Genomic DNA, 24,940 nt, shown 5'->3' with positions numbered 1-24,940 from the left:
GAAGTATTTTATTTTACGTTAACATGGGCTTCAAAACCGTTGAATTTTACCAAGATTAGTGCTAGTATGGTATCCGAGGGTTGCATGAATCTCAATGCAAATCCATAGATTTTGAATTTTATCCTAACATGAAAATGTATTAGAATAACTCGAGTGATTTTTTTTTTTTAAGTTTTATTTTTTAATTAAAAATAAATTTAAAGGTTTTTGGAGAGATAAAATTGGTGAGTCAAGTAATAGTGGTTGATGGGACACATCTCAAATTAAAGATGATGATATGATTTTAGTTGAATTCAATATATTCTACAAATTGCATTTAAAGTCATAATATAATGTAATTATAAATATAAATATAATATTATTTATGTTGTGTGTTCGAACATTCATTGTTGTAAAAGAGAGAGTTTATCATATTAAAATGATATAAGATCTCGTGTGCGCATATATAAGATAAGTTGAGAGTAGCTCATAAGAGACTTGAAACTTTTTAAGTGAAAAATTCAAAAAGGGAAACTTTAAAATAATTATAGTGGTGTGGGTTGTAGGTTACAAAGAATATGGTTCCACATAATTGGAGAAAGCTTTGACATAATATAGTATATATGAGTTTGGAAAATGACTCTCTCAGTGGCATTAAGAGGAGCCTTGGAATGTTAGAAGTATCTTTTTCGGTCCACTCGACCATTCACCTTATAGGAGGGAAGACTAGCGACCGTGAAGATGAGCATATGAATTGGTCGATACAACAAGCATCGGTGTTGATGTTGATGGATGGTATCAACCTTGTTAGTAACAACATACGTCAAAATTATTGTTATGGCGAGTGTAAAGGTCGTTGCCCACCATTGTTGTTGATATTATTGAAGATGGCAATGATCCACATTGTTGGAGGCGACATAAATCAATATTATTTGTAATTGTGGGCAAAGAAAGTACGTGAATGATGGTATGTGTATATACTAATATTATTTGTAATCAATATTAATATCCTCAAGAATATGGATGAGGGGTGTAAATAAGTTTAGTCGAGCTCGAGTCACCTCTAGCTTGAGTTTAAACTTAATTAAATGATCGAGTTTGAGCTTAAGATCGCAGTTAATTTTATGAGTTTTAGTCAGCTGACGAGCTGACTCATCTATTATAAAAGAGATAAAACGATTATGATTTAAGAAATTATGATAAAAAGAATAAGAAATTATAATAGAAATGATAAATAATCAATTGATATAAGAAAGTGTGCTAGAATTTTTAAATATTTTTAATAGTTTTATACTAAAACTTATAAATTATAATATATTTTTAGTATATTTCACATTAATATTTTTTAAAGGATTTATGTCGTGATTATTCGACAAATTTTACGCTAGCTGTCGACTACCTAACGCAACCCTTCACTTTTCTCATCCATGATTTGGCACCTGGCAACGACAGTATTAAAACAGTTTTATTATGGCTGCTGAGATTTCAAGTTGAAGGTAAACTTGAATCTTGGAAGTCAACCTTAAAGCATAAAGGTTTTCACTTGAGTAGATCTAAAACTGAATATATGGAGTGTAAGTTTAGTAGCAATATATCTAGTAAGGGGATTGTGACTTTGGGCGATCAAGTTATTAATAAAAGTACATGTTTTAGATATCTTGAATCTATTGTTCAGAGTGATAGTGAAATAGATGGGGATATTATCAGCAGAATTCAAGTTGGTTGGTTGAAGGGGAGGAATGCATCGGGCTTGTTGTGCGATAGAAAGTCCCCCTCAAAACTTAAGGGAAAACCTTATAAGATAGTGGTGAGACCTGCAATGCTTTATGGTGCTGAATGTTGGACATTAAAAGAGAAGCATAATACTAAGTTAAGCGTTGCAGAGATGGGAATGCTTAGGTGGATGAGTGACTTTACCATTAGAGATAAGATTCGAAATGAGCATATACATGAAAAGGTTGGAGTAGCTCCAATGAAAAATAAGATTAGAGAGAGTCGGCTTAGATGGTTTGGTCACATTAAACATAGGTCTTCTGATGACTCGGTTACGAAAGTTGAGGTATTCAATTTGACTTATATTAAAAAAGGTAGATGTAGATCTAAAAAGACTTTGTTAGAAAATATTATAAATGATATTTCTTTATTAGATTTAAATGAGAATTTGACTTTTAACAGGACACAATGGCGAAAAAGGATTCAAGTAGCCGACCCCACGTAGTAGGACAAAGGCTTGATGTTGTTGTTGTTGGTGTACATTAATATTTTTTTAAACGAGTTCGTTCACAATCTAACAAAAGTCGAAGCTAGATCAAACTTGCCCTAGTAGTTCTTCGAGCTTGATTTGCGAACCATTCATTGAGATGAGCTCGAGTAGGCTTACGATTTGACTTGACTCACTTACACCATTAGGAAAATAACATTTCTCTATTATAAATTTCTTGGTAGTATGTATGCTTTGAATTCCGTACTTGTTGGTCGACATTTAGGTGATGAGTACTTCATTAATATTGTGGCGGGTATTAAGAACCAGCTTGCTATTGAATTGGATGATGCTTAACTTTGCTCCTTATACTGCCATAGAGAGTAGCAATGGTAAGTCTCATATAGGAAAGAATGTCATGACATACCTAACCATCCATCTATTTTGGCCTACTTGCCTGTCTTCTACCTATCAAAATAAGCCAACTTTCAAAGCTGTTAATAATGAACACAAGTTTTGTGGAAAGCTCAATCTTATAAATTATGATTTGATTATGCTCATTATTATTAGATTTATCTTATGATATATTATTATGTTGTCCTAAAGTAGTATATGTGTGACTTAGAAGGATAATATACGTTTAATAAATTATGTGACTTACTTGCTTTTGATAGAATAATAAGTCAAACTTCTTATATAGATACTCTTAAATAAAATCGTGTCACTGATAAGGATTTACACCTGGTCACCAACTATCGTCAGTCCTTCCGACTACTGTTGCCTGACTACGGTCTTTTTGACCATCGTCATCGGCTGACTACGGTCCTTTCGACCTCTGTCACCAGATAATGAGCTTTTTTACTACTATCACCTGTGGACTATGGTCCTTTCTACCTTTGTCTCAGACAACGGTTTTTCTGACCACTATCGCCCGCCGACTATGGTCCTTCCGACCTCAATCGCCGACTATGGTCCTTCCGACCTCAATCGCTAGACTACGGTCATTTCGACCTCTGTCACCAGATTACGGTCATTCCAACCTCCGTCGCTAGACAACGGTCTTTCTGACCAATGTCGCCCGCCGACTATGGTCCTTCCAACCTTCGTCGCCAGACTATGGTCCTTTTGACCTCCGTCGCCAGATAACGGTCTTTCAGACCTCTGTTATCCACCGACTACAGTTCTTTCGACCACCATCACCTAACTATGAGCTTTCTGACCTCTGTCACTCGCCGACTATGGTCATGTTGACCAAACAAACATGTCAATATTGATTCTTTCAATTCCCACCAAGTAATGCACTCTATATGATGTATATTTGCAATGCCTTCCCCTCCAAGGAAGAACCTCATTTTAATCGACTGCAAAGAATAGTAGATTCATTCAAACTGGCCAAGCACTGTGATTTTTCTCCCTTTTTAAGGGTTTCCACATAAAAGGTCTAGTGCCTCTTATGAACACTAGTCCATCTCGTTTATGTGATTGTGTACTAGATTTTTGCACAAAACTAAGACATTAAACTTTATATTTCTCCATCGCCACGAATATTTCAAGACGCACGACACTATAATTTTAGCTTTCTAATTGATTGCATAGCTTTGTATCCCTATATTCATATTCACCTTATTTCCAATTAATGATCTCATCATTAGAAGCGTTTATTATCAAAAGCAGTCAATCAGGCATTCCAATGGCCCTTTTTCAGTTCTATGAATGATCTGAACTTCAATAATTTCCATCATTTATCTTTTCTTTTGTATCTTTTTATCATTCTTATAAAGACTTCATGTGGGAGAGTTTTTTCGCTGTTTTCTAAAAAAAAATTTAATACAAAAAAAAATTTGAATTATAATTTTTTTATATTAGAAAGCTATTTTAAAAGCAGCAAGAAAGCTATCTCAAACGAAACCAAAATCTCTAACATTTTTTCTTATTTTTGTTATCACATAAAGATAGTCGATTTTACTTTCTAGAATAGAAAAAAGATACTGAAGTTCTATTTGGGACAATTTTTTTATTAGTTTGTTTTTTAGACAACAATCATAATTTTATTTAGATATCATTCTTTTAATGTTTTCTCACTATTTCTCAGAAATTTTTGTGATAGAAATTTGCTTTCCACAATCAGAATAAGGCTTCGTTTGGGATCACTTTCTTACTGTTTTTTGAAACAGCTTTCTAGTACAAAATCTTTTGTTTAAGGATTTTTTGTACTAAAAAATTGTTTTAGAAAGCAATTAAAAAGCCGTCCCAAATGAGGCCTTAAGTTTCGTTTGATATGGCTTTTTTACTGCTTTGTAAAGCAACTTTTTAGTCTAAAAATATTAAAACTAAAAATTTTTGTACTAAAAATTTACTTCAGAAAGCAGTAAGAAAGCCATTCAAAACCAAGTCTAACTAGTTGTTTTCTGCACGATAACTTCACAACCAACTTTATGAAAAGCTGAAGCAATCCAAAATAGATCCTAAGAGATCAAATATTTTAACATTTGCTGTCGTAAGGCAAATCTGAATGAGAAATATTAGCTCGTCGGATCTGAATATAGAATAAATAATTTCTGTAGTCTTCTCTACAGTCTATTATTTCTTGACTTTCCATTTCTGAAGCAATTTTCTGTCCTTATTTTCTCTGCCGTGAGGAAGCAGCTGTTCTTCATTATGGAACTCTTGACTATAAACCAAAAAGAATTTAAATAATAATAAGTTGACATTTGGGCTTATTGATTAGCTGTTTGTTTTGCTTAAAAAAATACAAAGAAAAAAAAAACAGTGTATTAAAAATATTATCGAGTTTTTTAGTTGAGTACTTACAAATATAACATAAAAAATGTTTCAGAGTAAGGCGATGGTGGTAGGCGGTGGTGGGTGGTCGGTGGTCGATAGTAGTTAAGGCAACTGAGGCAGTCAGTGGCAGATAGTGGGCTCCAACTTGTGATGGTGATTCACGAAGCTACTCACAACCGTCTATTTGGGTTTCATCAAAATATCTTAATCATCTTCATCATCATTAATTTATTGCTAATAACTGCCAATTGTTGTCGCCAAAAAAGGCCAAAGCTTTTTTTTTTTTTTTTTTTTGTCAATTAAGTCAAACTCACACACACATCACAATACGCAAGACTCGAATCCAAGATTTTTTGGTTGATAGCCAAAGCTTCCGACCAACAGAACAAGGTGAATTGCTCCTCTCTATATGAACTGACCAAGAATCAACCTAGAACTACGAAGCTCCAATTCATTTGATCAAGCCTCATCAATCATGAATGGTTAGTTTTCACCCTAGGATGTTATGATAATATAAGTAAAGCTCCACGAATACTTATGAAGTTGCCTGCTTAATGTCATTTTGTGTGCCCTAATCTCCTTAAGGGATGAATGATTTTTTTACTAAACTATGCCTTAATTTGGAACGGCTTCCTTACTACTTTTTAAAATAGCTTTTTAATACAAATTTTTTTTTTAACTAAAAAACTGCTTTTGAAAGCATTAAGAAAGTTGTCACAAAAGAAGCCTAAATGACATTATGGAAAATTCAATCTCAAGCTTGTCCAAGCCCAATTCAAGATCGACTCGAAGTCATTTGATTTGAGGTCGAGCTAAGCCATGTGTGATCATATGTTGATTCCAGTCGATCCCGATTCGAGTCAAATATAAATTATTAACTTCGATTCAAACTTAATTTTTGCTAAAAAAAAAAGTAATGAAGATATGAAAAATATATTGAGAGATGGTATGAGTACTACCAATTCTAGTTGACTCTTAATCTTATTTTCCTGTAAAGTAATGAACTCTTGTTCTAGTGGACATGAAAGATTAGACATAATGAGCTTAAGGCTCCCTAAAGATTGTATTAAAAAATAAAAATTTGTAGTTTTTTTATATAATTTGAACTGAACTTCTTCTCCTTCATCAATAGCTTTTGTTTGCTTGAATCTCTCTAGTATTGGTTAGCATGACCTCAACTAGGACATTAGATGGCTCTAAAATTATTTATTTTTTCTTTATAATATAGATAAGCATTAAATTAAGTTAAGTGTTGTAGAGATGAGGATGCTTAGGCATATGAGTGACTTCACTCTTAGAGAGAATGTGAAATGAGTATATTACATGAAAAGGTTGGAGTAGCTTCAGTGGCAGATAAAATTAGAGAGAGTCGCCTTAGATGATATGGTCACATAAAATGTCAGCCTTTTGATGACCTTGTTAGGAGAGTGGATGTATTAGATTTAACGTATGTTAAGAAAGATAGAGGTAAACCTAGAAAGACTTGATTAGAAAATATTAGAAAGAACTCTTTTTTATTAGATTTAAATGAAAATTTGACTTTTAACAGAACACAACGTAAAAAAAAAGATTCATGTAGCCAACCCCACGTAGTAGAATAAAAGTTTGATGTTGTTGTTGTTTCTTTATAATACGTTTTTTTTATCATAATGTTTCTTTTTTAAATATTAGAACTTTTCATTCTGCAATATTTCTAAAATAATGACTCTTTTTTCGGCATAACTGTAGTGTTTCAATAGTCATACCTTTTGTTCTTCCTATAAGAATTGAGTAACTAATAAGTATTTTATTTGTAAAAAGGATAGTGGCAACTTAAGGTGCTTAGCCCTGGAGAAGGTTTTTGTTTCTCTATGCTAGCCATGTACTGTTTAACATTGATTAGCTAGGTTTTGAACAAATGTTTTCTTATTATAACAAGGTTAGAACAATGCTTATTTAGGACTTATGCATGCCCTTATTCAATCCTAAATTGTGCCTTCATAGGAGGCATTTTACTTGTTTTATCACATTTGAGCACTATAAGAATTATGCATTTTCTTTTTTACCAACTAGACTATTGTAAAGTGGCATTTTCTTAGTTGTAAGAGGTTACAAGAGATTAGCAAAGTAGTCTCTTAGTCAATCACAATAGCCTTGGTTGCAAACAGGGTTATCGTTGCGATCACTAGCGGCTGGTAATGAAGTTTTGTAATTATGAATCAATTATAGTAATGATGACACAATGACTTCAAAAAGAGGCAACAATTTATATGTTATCTATCGAGTAGTAATCAGTAATGATCACTAACTTGAAGCCCACCTAGAATTTTTTACCATCACCAGTTGCAGATTATCTAAAAACAAGCGCCTTTAAGCTGTTTACTTTATTAAAACCAATATGCACAAATTATCATTTACCAAAATAATTGTGTCCATATAGAAAATCTATATACATTCAATATGAAAAATGCAACAATAGATAGTTCATATACAATCAATATAAAAAACAAAACAATCCTAGAGGTGTAACTGGGTCGAGCTGGTTCGCACTCGACTTGCTAATTAGCCCACAAGTCAAGCATATAGAGCAATGAGCTGGAGATCAAGCTCAAACCTATATGAAAAATGAGTTCAAGTTTAAGCTTGATAAGGCTCAACATATTAATTCTCAAGCTGACTTATTTATTCATCCATTTGTCATATCAATGCCTTCTCCAGGTGCTCCCTAAGAATCGCACCTTAACCCATCTTAACTATCTATCAATATAGGATAGTCACATCATATTTGCAGTTATAATCACCATCTAACTATAACAACAATGGCTCATCCTCATCTTAAATGTAAAATAACTTTTATACCACCATAGCTTTATAGTTTGTAAAGTAAAAGCACCTAATTACTATAACTAAGGGCAATTAATGGGAGATGTTCTTCAATCCTTGTATCCAGCTATAATGTAGCCCTCGTATCCTTTTACCTCCTTACTTTTACAAATATAGAAAAACTAGACCTTCTCTTTATTCTCTCCCATGATGACTTCTTTTTCTTCTCCAACTATTAGTCACACGATTTCCTTCTTCGATGACCTCCTGTGCTGACTTACTCTTCTTCTCCTATCATTGTTCATGTATATGCCTTCTCTAGTAAGCTCTTAAGCTGACTTCTTCTCAAGCCACTGTTCACATCGATGCCTTCTCTGATAAACTTCCACATCAACTTCTTCTTCTTTGATTCGAGTTCATAAGCCAACTCACATGCTCATCATTATTGCGATGAGCTAAGCTTATGCTCACCCTTTGAGCTCAAATCAGGCTCAAGATTAAGCCTTCTCTGCCAAATTTGCTCACACCTTTAAAAGTATTGACTTTTAAAAATACAATATCACTTACCTAAAATTCAACAACCTGATGCTTTGAATTATAATAATTCCTCTAGCAGTCTTGGGCGCTCTTAATTTATACATAATCAATCAAATCATCTCAATGGCATTATTTTTTGTCTTAGGACCCATCAGTCATCTCTGACCCACCTTTGTCTAAGATAAAGATGCACTGCATATCTTACCATATAATACTTCATATGATGGCATACCAATGTTGGATTGAAAATTATTATTATATGTGAATTCAATAAGATGAATGCAGTCTTTCCAACTGAAATATCTCAAGACCTAAATGTGAAAAATTATTTATTTTATCTCTAGATTAATCCAAAAGAGCTACTAAATCAGTTGATATAATAAAACCCAACAGAATAAACCATATACGTCAAACTATTTCACAATAATTATTATTCATGAAAATTTATTGTCAAAATATGGAAGAATTATTATTTCGTTATTTGTCAAAATTTATTTGCACTAGCCAGAAATTCAATCATTAGTCTATCTTTTAAGACTCCTACCTACAAAAAAATAAAATAAAAAATACATAGTCCTAAACTTGAAATCAGATTAGTCTCACTCTACTAGGTCCTGCCCACTTTCTAAAAAATATATAAAAAATCACAAAGTGAACTAACATCTCAGTAGATTATCAAAACCTGCAACTATAATTAATTCAAGGTAATAAAGATAATATATATGCAATCATTCAATCCAAAGAATAATAAACATGTAACTGTAAGAACAATAAATAATTAATGTTAATAATATCAACTCATGTGAGTTGTGAGAACCAATACAAGCAATGTATCTTAGAAATTAATGACCAGTAGTACATGATCAATACATTATGACATTCTTATAACCATGTCAAATATAATGTAATAGGTGAGCTCATAGATTTATGCATGCTTATAATTTATACATTAGTCATATCTATATATTATCTTATTTATATCAATATAAATGTCATGTCAAGCAAGGGTTTTACATCTATTCTATGCATGTCTTACAATATCAACATATATATATATATATATATATATATATATCATGTTCTATATCATGTCCTATATCAAGTGCAATGTATCACATATCTTTGTATTAATCTTATCAATCTTATCATATATTTGTACCAGTCATATCTTGCATCATGTTCATATCACATCATATCATTATGTAATTATCATGTCATGCTATATTCTATTAATATACTAACACATATGCAAATCATGTTATAAGTAAGGCAATATATCTAGCTACTTGTGGTGTTTTTCTTACATTAAGTCTTATAGGCCCTTCAGATAAAAAAAGGAATTAGTTTTAATGACATTAGTCATGTTAACAAGAATCAATTTCATATCACATGTCATAAGTTAGGTGACTTTCATATAAGAAGTTGTTACTTTCTGTCTATCAGCGTATCATATCATATTAGTCAATCTCCTTATGTCTATTTTTAAATATTTTTTTAGGATCACACAACAAATCTTATTTCAAGGAAAGTATGTCGATCCATCTTCTTATATAGGGTAATATGTCTCAAGCCAATCTACATAAGTCAATCATCAACCTAAATCAGTCAATCATTTTTAGTTAGTCTTTCTTATTATTACACATATTTTATATCATGGTAATAAACAACATGCACACATCTTATGTAATTATGATAGCATTTAAATTTATCCAGTGTACTCATTAGTATGTATATATTATGTCAAAATATATGTTAGACTAAATGAACAATGATTTTATGTAGTCATGCATTTTATGTCTAGTTTTAATATACTTTCTAATGATTTTATACTTATTATTACTCTATTCATTTTAAATAAAATGACACAAAGCTAACTAGTGAAATTTCAATATGAGCATGCTAAAATGTTCATGATGATGATGATATCTAATACATATCAAAAGTTATACAGTGAAAGCCCACTAGAGTGGGAGATACTATATTTTTTTCAAATTTAGAAGGGAGAAAATGTGCAAAAATTAAAATCATACAAAATAAAAGTAGGATAAAGATTACCTACCATGATCAAATCAATTTTTCTTAACTAGAGTGATGGAAGTTATTGACCCAAACCCCGATTTCTCTCTCCAGTTACATAACACTAGATACTACTATCAACACATGTGATATCTGATACCTCTACTAGTGACCTCCACGAGTTTTTTCCCTATCCAACCCTCATGACTATGACATGACCTCTATGACCTTTGTCTTTCTCTGCTTCTCTGCAAACTCATCATTGAGCTGTGTGACATCCATCTCTCCATAATGTGCATGACCTGTACAACCTCCATGATTAACAGAAGCACACAACATAGTCTTCATAACCTCCTTGAAAACACATGCGTTGCTATCATGCACTAGGCTTATAATTTTATTTTAATTTAAAATCATTTTAGATTCAACCAAACATAAATTTAATCTTTAAAATTTATTTTAGACCAAATTTAAAATCCTTATGAATTTTAAATATCTACAATGAGATTAAAAAAAAAAACATTCACCAAGGAGTTTGCTTTGAACTCCAAGAAGACAAAGTGAGGCGAACTCCATGAGGTTTTACCTAGGCACAGCGTGACGTAGCGCCCTGCTTTGGCCCGCTCCTCGATCCAGCGCCTCACTTCACATGGCGCTTTCTCCGTCTCCATCTCCATCTCCTGCCACAGCCGTGAAAAGGCAGAAAAGCTCCCTGAAAACCCCATTTCTTCCTTCACTTCGCCGGCTTGCCCGCTTTTCCATGTCGGCACCGCAGCCGCGCCTTGCTGTCGCCTCGAGAGCCTCGTGCCTTTCTGTCGACGCTGGCCATCGCGAGGACGTCCTCGCTGCCGCTCGTGCCTTCGTCCCTAAATGTCTCTCCGAGACTCATCTCGAGCTCACTGTTCCCGGTCTTAAGGCCAAAGCTCGAGGGAAGGTCCATCCTTTGCTTCCTTAAACTCTTATGTATCTTTCTCTTTGATTTTCTAATCTTACGTTGGGATTGTAGGTAAGGGATATCTACGAGGGGAAAGGTTACATGGTGCTGGTGACAACCGATCGACAGAGCGCATTTGATAGGGTTCTGGCTTCCATTCCATTTAAAGGGCAGGTTTACCTTTACCTTTCTTTCTTGCATAAGTGGCTTCTGTTATTTTTTTATTGAGTTGGGTTTATGGAGTTGCAGTTCTGAACGTTTCAATGTTGCAAATTGATAAGAACCAAAACATAGAATTACAGAACACAGCAGAAATTATCGCATTAAATATCAATTAGGCAACTTGAAGCTTGCCTAAAACTTCAGGTGATGGGGGAGGAAGGGATTAGGCAATAGAAGATGCCTACAACTCCAGATAATGGGAGAGAGAGTGAAATGAGCCAATGCTCAGTTGCTTCTACATGTTTGTTTGGATGCTCTAAAACTCCACATGAGTATTTATAGACTAGAGTGACATCTAGTAACCTATCAGAACGCATGATAAAACAAATACCCACAATGATGCTAAATCATCTCAATCTACAAATTACATTTATTAGTATCACATATTTGTCGTAATTGGGTTGTGTAATGGGTTATTGAACTTAAGCTAGTGTTAATTGCATGTGCTTAATTGTTCAGGTTTGTGCTAGGGTTCAAGGAGGGGGCATGGGTATTAGAAGCTGCTTTTGACATGTCCAGCAAAAGTTCATTCTTTTTTCCTTTTCATGTAAAAATCATTTTGAGTTTTTCTAATAATTGTTGAAAATTCACTCGTTTTTTATGATGTCATCCAACTAGAAAGTGGAAATATATGAAATAAACCAATTTTAAGATGGTAGAGCACCTGTAATTATAAGTCTTGATTTATTGCATGTCTTGTATTTGATATAATTGGTCTGCTCTTTGATTTTTATTCCTAAAACTTTTCTTCTTGTCATGTTATTTTAGCAAAGGAGCTCTCTCTTCATATCAAACATTGAATTTTGCCCTCTAGAAGTTGAAATATTGTGTTTCTGGCATGAATGTCAATTCCTAGAAGAGGCCTCTTTAACAGGCATCATGATTTAAAATTGTACAATTTGAGGCTGCATCTCAACTTAATCTTATATTTTTTTGGCCTTGAGGCATAAGCCTCATGGTTATAATGGGAGGTGTATGCACCTCAATCTTTTTAAGGCACGAGCCTCAATTTTTAAGGTTTAGATATTTATGAAAAAAAACCCTTTTTTATTAGCCCACCTTACCCCTCTTTATCTCTTGGTCCTTGTATCACAAAAAGAAGTGCATGTTTTGACCTTCCTACGTCTTGCCTCTAGGCTCACACATTCCAGCCATCCACCCCCCCTCCTCTTTGTTGTCTGCCATTTGTGGCCTTCTATTTCCTTCGTAGTCTTCAGCTGCTTCCTTCCTCTCTACCAAGCCTTCTTCTTCAACAAAGGTTAAGGGTCTCTCTTCTTTACAATATTTCTTCTTGCTAGTAACCTTAGAATTTTTTTTCTAAACCTAATTTTTTTTTTCTTCTTTTGTGATTATTTGAATGTTTCAACTTTTCTTTTTTAAATTGAAATATTGTTGTTTGGGTTTTTTTTAAGGGTAAGAGATAATTATAAAAGTGCAACGAGACATAGGAAGGACCCTACATGTTGACATAGTGTGCAACTTGACATTGGAGTGAATGAAAAGATATATGTTTATTTAAAGTGCAACCATTACTAGATGTTAAAGGGTGTTTTACAAGAATGAAAGAGCATGTTTTCGGCTCACGCTAAAATGTTGCACCGTGTGCTAAAGTGTTTGACGAAGAAAAGAAGACATTCAAGCATATATGAACAAGACAATGATATCAAAGCATTTGGTACAACAACAATTTGATGATAGAAATTATGTCGGATTTTACTATGGGAGTGAGCGCATAGCATTGATTCCACATCATCTTTGTCACCAATATCAAGTAGAGGTGCAAAAGGGCCCATGAATCAATATATAACAAATTTGGAGGATGACAAAGATCATGGCAGGAGGGTAGCTCAGAAGATGTCTCATGAGAATGCTAGAGAGGCGTGGGAGGTTCTTTTATGAGAAAGCTATTTTTTTTAATGTTGAAACCTCCCCTTCTTATTTCAATATGCTCCATTCCATAGGTGCTTATGGTAGAGACCTAAAACTGCCGTTGATGTATGCTTTAAAATTTTGGGCATTAAAGGAGGAGCTGAACAATCATAAAAAAATCATTGATGAAATTAGGACTTGGAATCAGACTAGAGTAATGATCGTGCCTGATAGCTAGTTTGATATCATGAATAGAAACTTGATTAATATTATGATTAACAATTTTTATGACACTGTTTTCTTAAAATTTGTTGAAGCATCTGATCAAGCCAAGGATACGGAGTATATTTTTGGATTGCTTGATAATGTGTAATAATAACAATAGGACCATTGGTTCAAATTCTAAAGTGGATGTAGATGAAAAGTCACTTATGGGCTTCATTTATAGTGCAATGGATGAAGCTAAGGAGTTGATAGCCTATAACTTACGAGGAGATGAGTCCAACTATAAGGATATTTAGATATTATTGATAGCAAGTGTGAGCTTCATCTACATCATCATTTATATTCTGTTGAATATTACCTTAATTCTAATATGCTGAGAACAATTCAAATAACCTTGAGAGTTGAGATCAAATTAGGATTATACTGATATATAGATGGGTAGAGTGTTGATCCAACTAAGAGGGAGAACATTGATATGCAGCTTGTTGATTAAGGAATATTTCTTTGAACTATAGCAAGGTAAAGATATAGTTGTAAAATATTTTCAATTAATTTTTAGGCGAACGTTGATATGCAACTTGTTGATTAAGGAATATTTCTTTGAACTATAGCAAGGTAAAGCTATAGTTGCAAAATATTTTTCAATTAATTTTTAATATTTATTTATTGAAATAAGGAAGGACTCTCCCAATGCTAACTACATTTTATCCTTTCAAATTTTGTTGAATGATAGATCTAATTTGGTGTTGGCACTTCAGAGCTATACCAATTAATTGTAAAGGTATTGAGACTTACATATTCATCATCAAGATGTGAGCTATACCAATTTTCTTGATCGTTATTAAGAACTAGAAAGATGACTACGATTGAAGCAGAGGAGAAAAAATGGGAGAATTTGGATATAATTGAAGATGAGGCAGGTGAGATTAACTGATCATATCTCTAATGAAGTCCCCTTGAATGATAAGATTGCTAAGGACTTATGATTTGTTATTTATTATATTCTTAATTGGTTGTTGAATAATAGAAGTGGGAGAGATAATCTTAATGTGCTAAATTTATTTGATATCTTATATTACTTTGATGTTTACATTATAGTTCTATTCTACTCAATTTGTTACTTGATATACTTTACAGCTTGAATAATTTGTTACTTGATATATCCACAGTTTGTTACTTCTTTCTATTTTAAAATATTAATGTGTTATCTTTTTAATATATTAATAAGTTAGGGTGCTAATATATTACTTTTTTTCAGCAATTTAATTTTATGCTATCTTTTTATTTTAGAGGCTTACACCTCAAAATTTCTTGAAGGCTTATGCTTTACATTACCGATGAAAAATGCCTCATACTCAACAATACAATTTTAAACCTTGACAGACATTTTCATCTTTCACCTTTCTACATGAAGAAGCTAGATCTTTCAGCTGGCCTTCCAGGCTTTTACATAGGAGTGTGCATTTGATCGGTCTGGATGATTTGATATATAATTAAAATTAACTAAACTAATTAGTTGTAGCCATAAAGTTTAGAAAATTGTATCAATCAAACCTTTTTAAATCAAAATATAACAGAATTGAACTTTAGTTTGGTCAGTTCAGCTCCGTATTGAGTGAACTGAAATGTAATTATTAACTTTAACAATGAGCCTAATTATTTTTAACTTAAATAGCATATAATATGAAGAATACCAAGTAATATTTGCTAAAGTTTATAATATTGACATGTGAAATAAATAATGGCCACGTGAATTTTTATGCTACTTATTTATTTATATGGTTTTTATTGATTTAGCATTTGAAGACATTAATATCATTTAATTTTTTATTTGACCAATTTTACAAAAGCAAAAACCGTACCTATAACAAAAAATCAAAGAAAGTCAAGATTATAACAAATAACTGAGCTGATGCTTTAACCATTGAGGTTGGTTTGGTTTGATTTTTTGGTTTTATCCAAATAATACACTCCCTTATTTTTGCTGCTTGCGCATGCCTAGCAAGAAAACTTAGCATTGATTACAAAAAATCGAGCAAACTAATCAACAAGAATAAAAACAAATCATCATCAGTGAATGAGGATTCATTTCATGAATTTGCATAGATTTTTTTATTTAACATCAACAACATTAATGCTTAACCTTTCTCATCCAGGCTTGTCATGCTTTGCCTATGGTGTATACTCGTAATTACCTATTGGGATGCACTTTTCAATGTTTTGATGAAATTAATTTCTGAATAAGTTTAGCAACCCTGTCTCTCTCCTGCAGAAAATGCTGAATCTGTAAATATGAGTTCAATTTCCTTCAGTTGATCTTTACTAGTAATCGGACAATGATTGTTATTTATTCATTACCCTCAGGTTCTAAACAAAACAAGCATATGGTGGTTTAGCAAGACTGAACACATTGTTCCTAATGCAGTCATTTGCTCTCCTGATAAGAACGTGACAATAGCAAAGAAATGCTCAGTTTTTCCAGTTGAATTTGTTGGTAAGTTCCTTTTTGGGCCAAATAGTCATATAAAATTTGATCTCGTAAAAATAATATGTTTTTAACCACCGGGAGTGTGGGTTATGGAAATCCTAATTGAATGCCAATTCATTTAGCCAAGGTAGCTAAAATAATTAATTTGACATAATTGCTATTTAGTTATTTGTATTTTTAAAATCTTCAATTTGCCTTTTTCATTTTCTTCTTCTTCCAATCTTTTAGCCAAGGTAGCTAAAATATTTAATTTGACTTAATTGCTATTTAGTTAGAGGCTTTGTGACTGGCAGCACCGACACATCTCTTTGGACTGTTTACAACAGTGGCAGAAGGCATTATTGTGGGAATATTCTCCCTGATGGTGTGTCTAAGTTGCAAATCTTCTCTTTATGTTATGCTTAGGCTACATAAGTAAATCTATTACCTCTTATGCATTTCAGGTATGAAGAAAAATCAGAAGTTGCCTGCGAATATTCTCACACCTACAACCAAAGAAACAAATCATGATGTTCCGGTGTCTCCTGATGAGGTTTGTTGTGTTGACTGAAGCTTAATAAGTTGCAAGTTAAATAAGGATAAATTAGACCTCCGTCCTTGAGTACAGGGGGATTTCAAATTGGTATGCATTTTTTAGATTGTTTCACTTTGCTCTTTTTTTTTTTGTCTTGCAAAGTGGTACCTTAAGTAAATCTATAGTCTTTACAAATATCCTTTCTAAGTTGAGAAAAAATATAATGTATCCTTTAACATCATTTCATGATGGTTAATGTGAAACATCTACAGTTACTTTTTGATCAAAGTTTTTATTTTGCTTTGTGTGCTTGTGTGTATAAGGGAGAGAGAGAGCGTGAACCCTTCTTTTTTTGTTGAGGGAGAGAAAGAAAATAGGGTGTATTTTTGGCATTCAAACTCAATTAATTATGCAGGTAAGGATATTAAAGTAAGAGAGGGATATTTGTGACACTTGAGAGTTTTTTAGCACTGTAATTAAGGGTCTTAATGAAGTAGACTTCTGTCAGCTAATTTTTTTGTCATTTCACCCTTAATAAAGTATATAGTTAATGATAGGACATTCTAAAAGAGCTTTGCATTTGCGGGCCATGTAATTGAAAAGATTTAATAAACATGAAATTATGTGAAGTACAAAGGTCATTTGTACCTCAGAGAGTGGACAAGTTAATCTTTAGTTGATATTCCTAAATTTTTTCATTAATTTTTCCTTCCATAGCAAGTTTCTTTGTACACGCATAAATTTTTTTTTTTAATCCGGCAAGTGTTCACCATTTTGACACATATCGGACACTTTCATGTGTCAACGTACAACATGTGTTAGACATTGTATGCTAGTTTAACTCGGAGTGTTGGTGCATCCTAGGTTGAAACAAACTGACTTTAAGAGAAACTACTTGATACTTCCTTTTGTAATCATGAATATGGGTTACTCAATTAAGGGAAACCAACATAATCTTGCAGCTAAATTAGGATATTGCTATAGGCATAAGGTTGTGTTGGTAGTGCTTATTTCATGCTTTGTTTTTCGTAATGATATCCCCAATATCTAGGCATAGGAATCCTTGTGTAATGATAAGCCTACGGAATGTGGGTTGGAGGGTTGTTTTTGTTAGAAGTACAGTAAGTTGCTTTGAGTTCAATTGATTATGTAATTTGATCTAAGATTTTGGCTGCATCACTTTGATCTTTTGAGATATACTCGATAACAATTTTGACACAAAAACCTGACACTGATCCTAGTGAGTTTTTTCTTTTTATTGTTATTGTTGGTTTGGCAAGATTGTTGCTGAGTTATCTTGAAATGTTTGCTAGTATATGGATTGTAGAAATACTTCCAAAGTACTGATATATAAAAAAGTATGAAATTATGTATATGTTTTTGCCTAAAACTCACGACCACCCCCACCACAATCATCATCCTCCTCCTCTATGACCTAATTCCATTTTTGCTGTTTCGGCTTAATGTATCCTTGGTGTCCTTTTATTTTAAATGCAGTCGTATTTTAACTCTATTTTCTGAAAATCCGGGCTTTGTATTTTACCTTTTAAGTCTCTGAAGATGCCATGCCCAGTTGCATCAATTGATGTGTTACAGTTATGTTGCTTTAGGGTACCATAAGGCATAGCCAAAGTGGTGGATATGTTTATAGAAATAAATTTCGCTATGCTATTGGTTTTATTTTAATTTGAGTTCCTTTTAATATTCCTTGAATCATAAGCTTTGTGAAACTTGTTTCTTTTGTTTTCTTGGTTGTTTGCCAGATTTCTAATATGATGATTTTTTGTACTTAGATAGTAAAAATGGGTTTGATGACAGAGGATGAATATCTCGAAGTGAGCAGCAAAGCTATGAGATTATTTGAATATGGACAGGTGGGAGTTTTTCTTTTTTCGACATTCTTTTGATTATTTTCTTATTATACTTTCTGTGAAGTTGTCAATCTTCATTTGGTTTCTTAGATAACCAACATGTACGTAAAGTAGTATTTTGTTGCCAAGTACCTACAACCTTTGGTTATAAAGTGCTTTGGGATATTTGCTTTTGAGTTTTATATGCAACCTGACTTAGGCTTTGTTTGGAATGGCTTTCTTACTGTTTTTGAAAGCAATTTTCTAGTACAAAAATTTATTTTTTACTAGAAAGCTGCTTTAAGAAGCAGTAAGAAAGCCGTCCCAAACGAAGCCTTAATAAGCCATGGTGATCAGCCTTCCAACAGTCAGGGTGCCTTATGTTGCATCATAGGATTTCTGTTCCCGTTATTGCTTGCACGTGTTAATTGTGCAATCTATTTGTTTCTGTTGGTTTTATCCATTAGCCTTTTGTACATCAATCTTAATTAGACAAATGTTTTGCAATAATTTGGCTCATTTATCTTCTTTTTTTGTTGATGTACGTTCACTTTCATACTTCAGATCATAAAATACCTGTCATGTTTATTTATGTAATATTTCTTAATATTTCAGCAAGTTGCTCTCGATCATGGTCTTCTATTAGTGGACACGAAGTATGAGTTCGGGAAGGACTCTGATGGGAATATTTTGTTAATTGATGAGGTTTGGCTTCCTACTGCACCTATGAGAATCCTTGTGTATTTCATTTGCATGTGTTTTTATGGTAATTGTTTTCATATGTATGTGATATGGGTTGTTACACTACAGATTTAAAAGAAATCCCGATATGTAGGGGATAGGAGCTTACAATTATATATAGATTTACATGTTCCAAATTTCATAATATCTAAGTTTGCGGTGATATTGCACAATTTATTTTAGACTTGTTTGAAATATGTTAAATTATATATGACTTATTTAATGGTATGCAATAAAGACTTGATATCCGTCCTATTAGAATAAAGTATTTTAGGCAGCAGTCTTGTAAGCCCTAGTTCTATATAAGGGCTCTTAATCTTGTATTGGAGAATAACAACAACAATAAGTATTTATCCCACTCTGTACGGTAGGCTATATGAATTAATTTTCTCTATCGTATTCTATTAAGAGTTATATTCTCATTTAAATCTAATAAAAAATATTTTTAATACTTTTGAAATAGATTTAAATTGCGCAATTGGGTATTGAGGCATTTTTTGTTCGTGAGGCGAGACGTAAGCCTCCAAATAAAAAAATTGCATAAAGTGAAAATAAAGGTTAAAAGTGATTTTTTATATAATACCTAAATAATATATTAAATGATGACATATTAATTTTCTATTGAACCATAAAATAATAAATTGGCATACATATGAAATAAAAAATTGTGCAACATATAAAATGACAAGTAAAACATTTTATGAAATAGAATTGAAATCTAAATATTTCAAGAACAAAACAATATTATTACAAGAATTATATAAAAGTATCATACAACATCAACTTCAATTTCAAATTTCTTCTTTCTCATTTCCCTACTCATCCATAGCTAATTCCTAAAGAAAGTTGAAATAGTTAGTAATAACTCATAAATGTCTTTATTTGAGTCTCTTCATAATAATTTAGTCTATCTTGCCTCATCTTGTGGAGTTCAATTCTCACAATCTGCTTATTCTTCATTTATTCCAATCATCTTCCTTTTACAAAAAAATATTTTATCAACATAAAAATAATACTCTAAAATTTTTAGAGGTGTGTGGGCTTCGAAAATTCGCACCCCGGCCTTCCCTCTTTCGAGAGAGTGTTAATTGATTATGTTATGAGGTAAATTTCCAGAAGTCAGATTGGGTTTGTAGATAAGACACTACCCAGAAATTTCACCCTCATTTTGCTAGGACTTTATGATCTGAGTTCTGGTTTCCTATAGGCACAAGCCCGTATAGTTAATTACCCCTCCCGATAATGAGAGAAAATTTTTAATTAAGGCTAGTTGTCAAACAAATACGTAGGAATACATGATATCTCGCATCATGAGTTTAGGTATTTGAAAATTTGATATTTAAAATTTGAAAATTTCATCATCTTGCACTTAAAGTGGATGCTGGGGGAATGGATGATGAGCTTGATCATGATCCCATGGTTCCGTCATCCCAGGCCATCGTGGTCCCTGATCTACTTAGTTAGAGGAGGTAGTCGACCCAACTTGACAGAAGTATCCTTGTGAGTTTATTATATTTTGTACACACTATATATAAGTTTATAATGCTTATACATAGTTTGTACAAACTTATACATAATATGTATAATGCTTGTACATAGCATGTATAAATTTATACATAGTGTGTATATTATTTATAGATAACGTGTATGTACAACCTATATACACACTATGTATATGTTTATTTATACACACTATATACAAGTTTATACATGCTATGTACAACCATTATACATACTATGCACATGTTTGTAAAATTTATATATAAGCGTTATAAAAACTATATACAAGTTTGTATATGCTATGTACAAGGATTATACACACTATGTACAAGTTTATACAAGTATTATAGATACTATGTACAAGCATTATACACACTATGTACAAGTTTATACAAGCATTTAAACCACAAGCTAGAGGTCCTTTAGACCACAAGAAAACAAAACAAGTCATGGCCACAAGAGGAAGGGAAGATATTTAGAAGAAACTAAATGCCGTAATGAGGTCCTTTAGTGTTTTGTTTTCTTTTGATCTCGAAGCTGTATTACCATGGGTTGTGTCGTCCAAGTGTACCTTGTAGACCTGGGGTGAGTATTTGTCTAAGGGGACGAATTTGAATCCACCTTAGCTAACAGAGGGCTTTGTTTCCTATTGATTATATCTTATTTATTCATATATCAAGGATTTAATACCATTGGGAAACTTACGGGCTCTGGCCATGATCATAATTTAGTTGTGCCATTTGGTGGCAAAACACCCGGTTTAGAGGGTTCCAATCATAACCGTTTACTTGCAATGTCATTTGACTGCAAAACTACCGGCTAGAGGACACGTGCCACGTCCTTACTGGCAAGAGGCTGTTTGAGAATGAATCATTGTGATATTCTCGATTAAACATTAGCTTTTTTTATGAACTGAAGTGATTTTTTTATTTGTCCATCTTGGCAAACTGTTGCAGAGAGTGGATGAGTTTTGCTTGAAGTTATTGATGATTGAATTTCTCTTTTAAATATTTTTTTTTGAAATTTTTGGAGTTTTGAATTTATAAGCATTTCGGTGGCATTTTTGAATATTTGACGACCTTCGAGCCGAGCTTGAGCTTGATTATGACAAACGAGCCCAAACTCGAATAGGTTAAAGCTCGGCTCAGCTCGGTTCGTTTGCAGTCCTACTTTAGACAAATACACATCCTAAGTCTACAAGGTACCCTTGGACGAAGCAATCCACGGATGCCGATAGGATCCTTCTATCAAGTTGGGTCGATTACCTCCTCTGACTAAGATGACCAGGGACCATGATGACCCGGGACGACGAAACCATGAGATCTTGATCGGATCTATCATCACTCCCCCCACCATCCGCTTTAAATGCAAGGAGGTAAATTTCTAATTTTAAATATTAAATTTTCAAATACCTAAGTGATGCAGGACTACATAAAAATGCAATGTTTTTGTTAAGAATCTTGCACAACTCTTGATTAGGATAATAGTGAAGAAAACTATTAGTAGTTTAAAACAACGAACTAAATATAAAGGGGGTCACACCCGCTTAGGCTAAATCACATAACCAAAGATTTTAAACTTTCAAAATAAATTAGAAAGCAACATGATGCCAGAGTAGTAGTTTCAATAGAAATCCCTAGTCTACCAATGAGATTAGTAAGCACATGAATACGCTCAAAACCCTAAGTTTACTAAGCTTAGCAGAAGCAGTAGAAATCGTCCTTCGTGACTACAATCAAACACAAGATATGGTTAGACTTAAGAAATATAAGGAAAGGGGAAAGTCGAACCCTTTGCCAAGGATCGGTGGTGATCCGCCACTCAACGTCTTCAAGTTGCTCTTCAATTGCTTCTACCAACGTGTCCAGAATATGCTCTATATAATCTTCAACGGTGTGATCGATCATCGGATTAACGTCAAAGAAAGTTGACTGAAGAATGCGTATGAAGCCTTCCTCGTCGTACTCAAGTTCGTACTCCGTTTCGGGGTCAGCCATCCATGCGAGAAGTCGTTGTTTTGGCTATAGGAGGTGCTGGTCGGTAGTCTGGGCTGAAGGAAACTAGTGGGCAGCAACTCAGTCTTCCAAAACAACAGTTATAGGTCTTCCAAGGGTGGAGGAGGTAATGCAACGGCTGAAGTTTTCTGGCTGCAGTCTTGGGAAGAAGGAGAATCAATGTTAAGCCTTGGGGAATTTCGGCCAGCTAAGGAATTAGGGAAAGGCTTTAATTCCCCAAAATAGATGGCTGATTTTGGTAAGATTTAAGCGGTGCAGGCCAGAGAGGAATTTCGGCCAGGTTTTAGAGAAAGGATTTAATTCCCCAAAATAGAAGGCTGATTTTGGTAAGATTTAAGCGGTGCAGGCCAGAGAGGAATTTCGGCCAGGTTGAAGATTTTGAATTTCAAATTAAGTATTTGGAATTCAAAACTGCATCCAAAATTTAACCAAATCAAAATTAGGCATGAGGTTTTGGGATGGAAAAGGGAGGGGAGTGGGTAGAGGGGTCGGCGGGTGGTGCTTGGCCGAGAGGATGAAAGGGAATTAACGAGGAGGGATGGAGGGGTTCAGGTGAGATGGGGAGCCAACGGCTAAGTGGAAGGGAAGGTAGGGAAGATAGAGAATAAAAACCACGAATCCGGCCGTCTCCAAGATTGGTGGGTAATGCGCCGATCTCTCCCTCCAAGGGATCTCTCCAATCTCTCAAGCTCTCCCCGAAACTCCAACAAGAAAAACACAATTCTCAAATATTCATTCATTACTTGAAAAATAAAACAACGGGATATAAATAGCCTAGTACATGAGACTCAAGAAATAAAAGACGAAAATTCCCTCGGGACTTACATACAAACCCCTTTACTTAGAAGGGTACTACGGGAAATGAAATAACATAAAATAAAATAAAATACAACGACACAAAAATAAAACAATACATGACATAAATCAAAAGTACAATGACTCGATCGTGGCCGTAGATCGGCGGCCACGCCTCTGATAAACCTTCCACGATCTGATGTCTCCATCATTCTCGCGGGGTGGGAGAAAACTCGACTCCGTCGAGTAAGTGTCTCTGGTGCTCTCGTAGATCTCTAATGTATCTGGGTCAATCTGCTGCAACTCCTCGCGATCTAACCACGTATCCTCTGACTCAGGCTTTCTTTTTCACCTGATCAACTATCTCGTTCGGCCACCTTCTCTTGTAGATATGATTTCATCACTTAGGATTGTCTCCACCTTTTCTGCTATAGGAGATTTAGGCATATTTGGTAGTGGGGGTAGGTTTGGAATCTCACAAGGTGGGGTTACACAAGGCGGCTGTATGAGTGGATTTGGAGGGTTAAAATCAGGACCTTCATATGCAACTAAATCTTCTATGTTAAAAGAGGGATTAATGTTGAAGTCTGCAGGCAGATCCACTACATAGGCATTATCATTAATTTTCTTAAGTATTTTGAAAGGTTCGGCACTCTTGGCATGCAACTTCTTAACCGTTCCCTGCGGGAATCGTTCCGGACGAATCTGCACCATCACGGAGTCACCAACCTCAAAAGTTTTAAAGTGTCGTTTCAAATCTGCATGTAGTTTATATTCATTATTGCTCCTTTCAATTTGTTGTGCAATTTTTTTATGAAGTTCATGCAAATGGGATGCAAATGATGATACATACTTAGAAATCCTATACCTAGGACACATGGGTATCAGATTTAACGGCTGTCTAGGTTTAAACCCGTATACAATTTCAGAAGGACTCAGGCCCGTGGTTCGGTTAATGGAATTATTATAAGCAAACTCAGCAGTAGGCAAAATGGAATCCCAATCTCTAACATGCTCGCCAACCAAAGACTGCAACAGATTACCCAAACTCATATTAACTACCTCGGTTTGACCATCATTCTATGGGTGAAAAGCAGTGGAAAATTGCAGTTTGGTGCCCATTTTCATCCACAGGATTTTCCAAAAATAGCTGGTGAACCTCACATTCCTATCTGATACAATGGTTTTGGGTAAACCATGTAAACAGACGACCTCATTGAAGTATAACTTCACAATATGAGAGGCATCAGATGTTTTGGAGCAACGAATAAAGTGTGCCATTTTAGAAAATCGGTCAACTACAACACAAATGGCATCGTGCCTACGGAGTGTCTTGGGCAGGCCTAAGATAAAGTCCATACTAACATCATGCCAAGGACAACTAGGGACAGGTAGAGGAGTGTAAAGACCCGTGTTTTGCTTACGTTGCTTGGCCAGTTGGTAGGTGTGACACCGACTGACCAGCCGAC

At 33.9% G+C, this 24,940-nt stretch overlaps 1 protein-coding gene across 1 annotated transcript in view; it reads left to right on the top strand.

Moving 5' to 3' along the window:
• The first annotated feature begins 10,871 nt into the window (after nt 1-10,871).
• LOC110113758 (phosphoribosylaminoimidazole-succinocarboxamide synthase, chloroplastic) overlaps nt 10,872-24,940 on the top strand; it is a 29,278-nt gene continuing 15,209 nt past the window's right edge. The window contains exons 1-7 of the mRNA XM_020846435.2: nt 10,872-11,252; nt 11,325-11,426; nt 15,933-16,062; nt 16,328-16,420; nt 16,500-16,588; nt 18,364-18,444; nt 19,036-19,125. Of these exons, the coding sequence (XP_020702094.1) occupies nt 10,968-11,252; nt 11,325-11,426; nt 15,933-16,062; nt 16,328-16,420; nt 16,500-16,588; nt 18,364-18,444; nt 19,036-19,125 (870 nt within the window). The 5' untranslated portion in view covers nt 10,872-10,967. The remainder of the gene's footprint in view (nt 11,253-11,324; nt 11,427-15,932; nt 16,063-16,327; nt 16,421-16,499; nt 16,589-18,363; nt 18,445-19,035; nt 19,126-24,940) is intronic.

The sequence above is a fragment of the Dendrobium catenatum genome, unplaced genomic scaffold (assembly GCF_001605985.2).
Source record: "Dendrobium catenatum unplaced genomic scaffold, ASM160598v2 fragScaff_scaffold_1117, whole genome shotgun sequence".
NCBI classification, from domain to species: Eukaryota; Viridiplantae; Streptophyta; class Magnoliopsida; order Asparagales; family Orchidaceae; genus Dendrobium; species Dendrobium catenatum.
The sequence above is the reverse complement of the archived record's forward strand: the minus strand, read 5'-3'. Positions and strand labels throughout refer to the sequence as shown.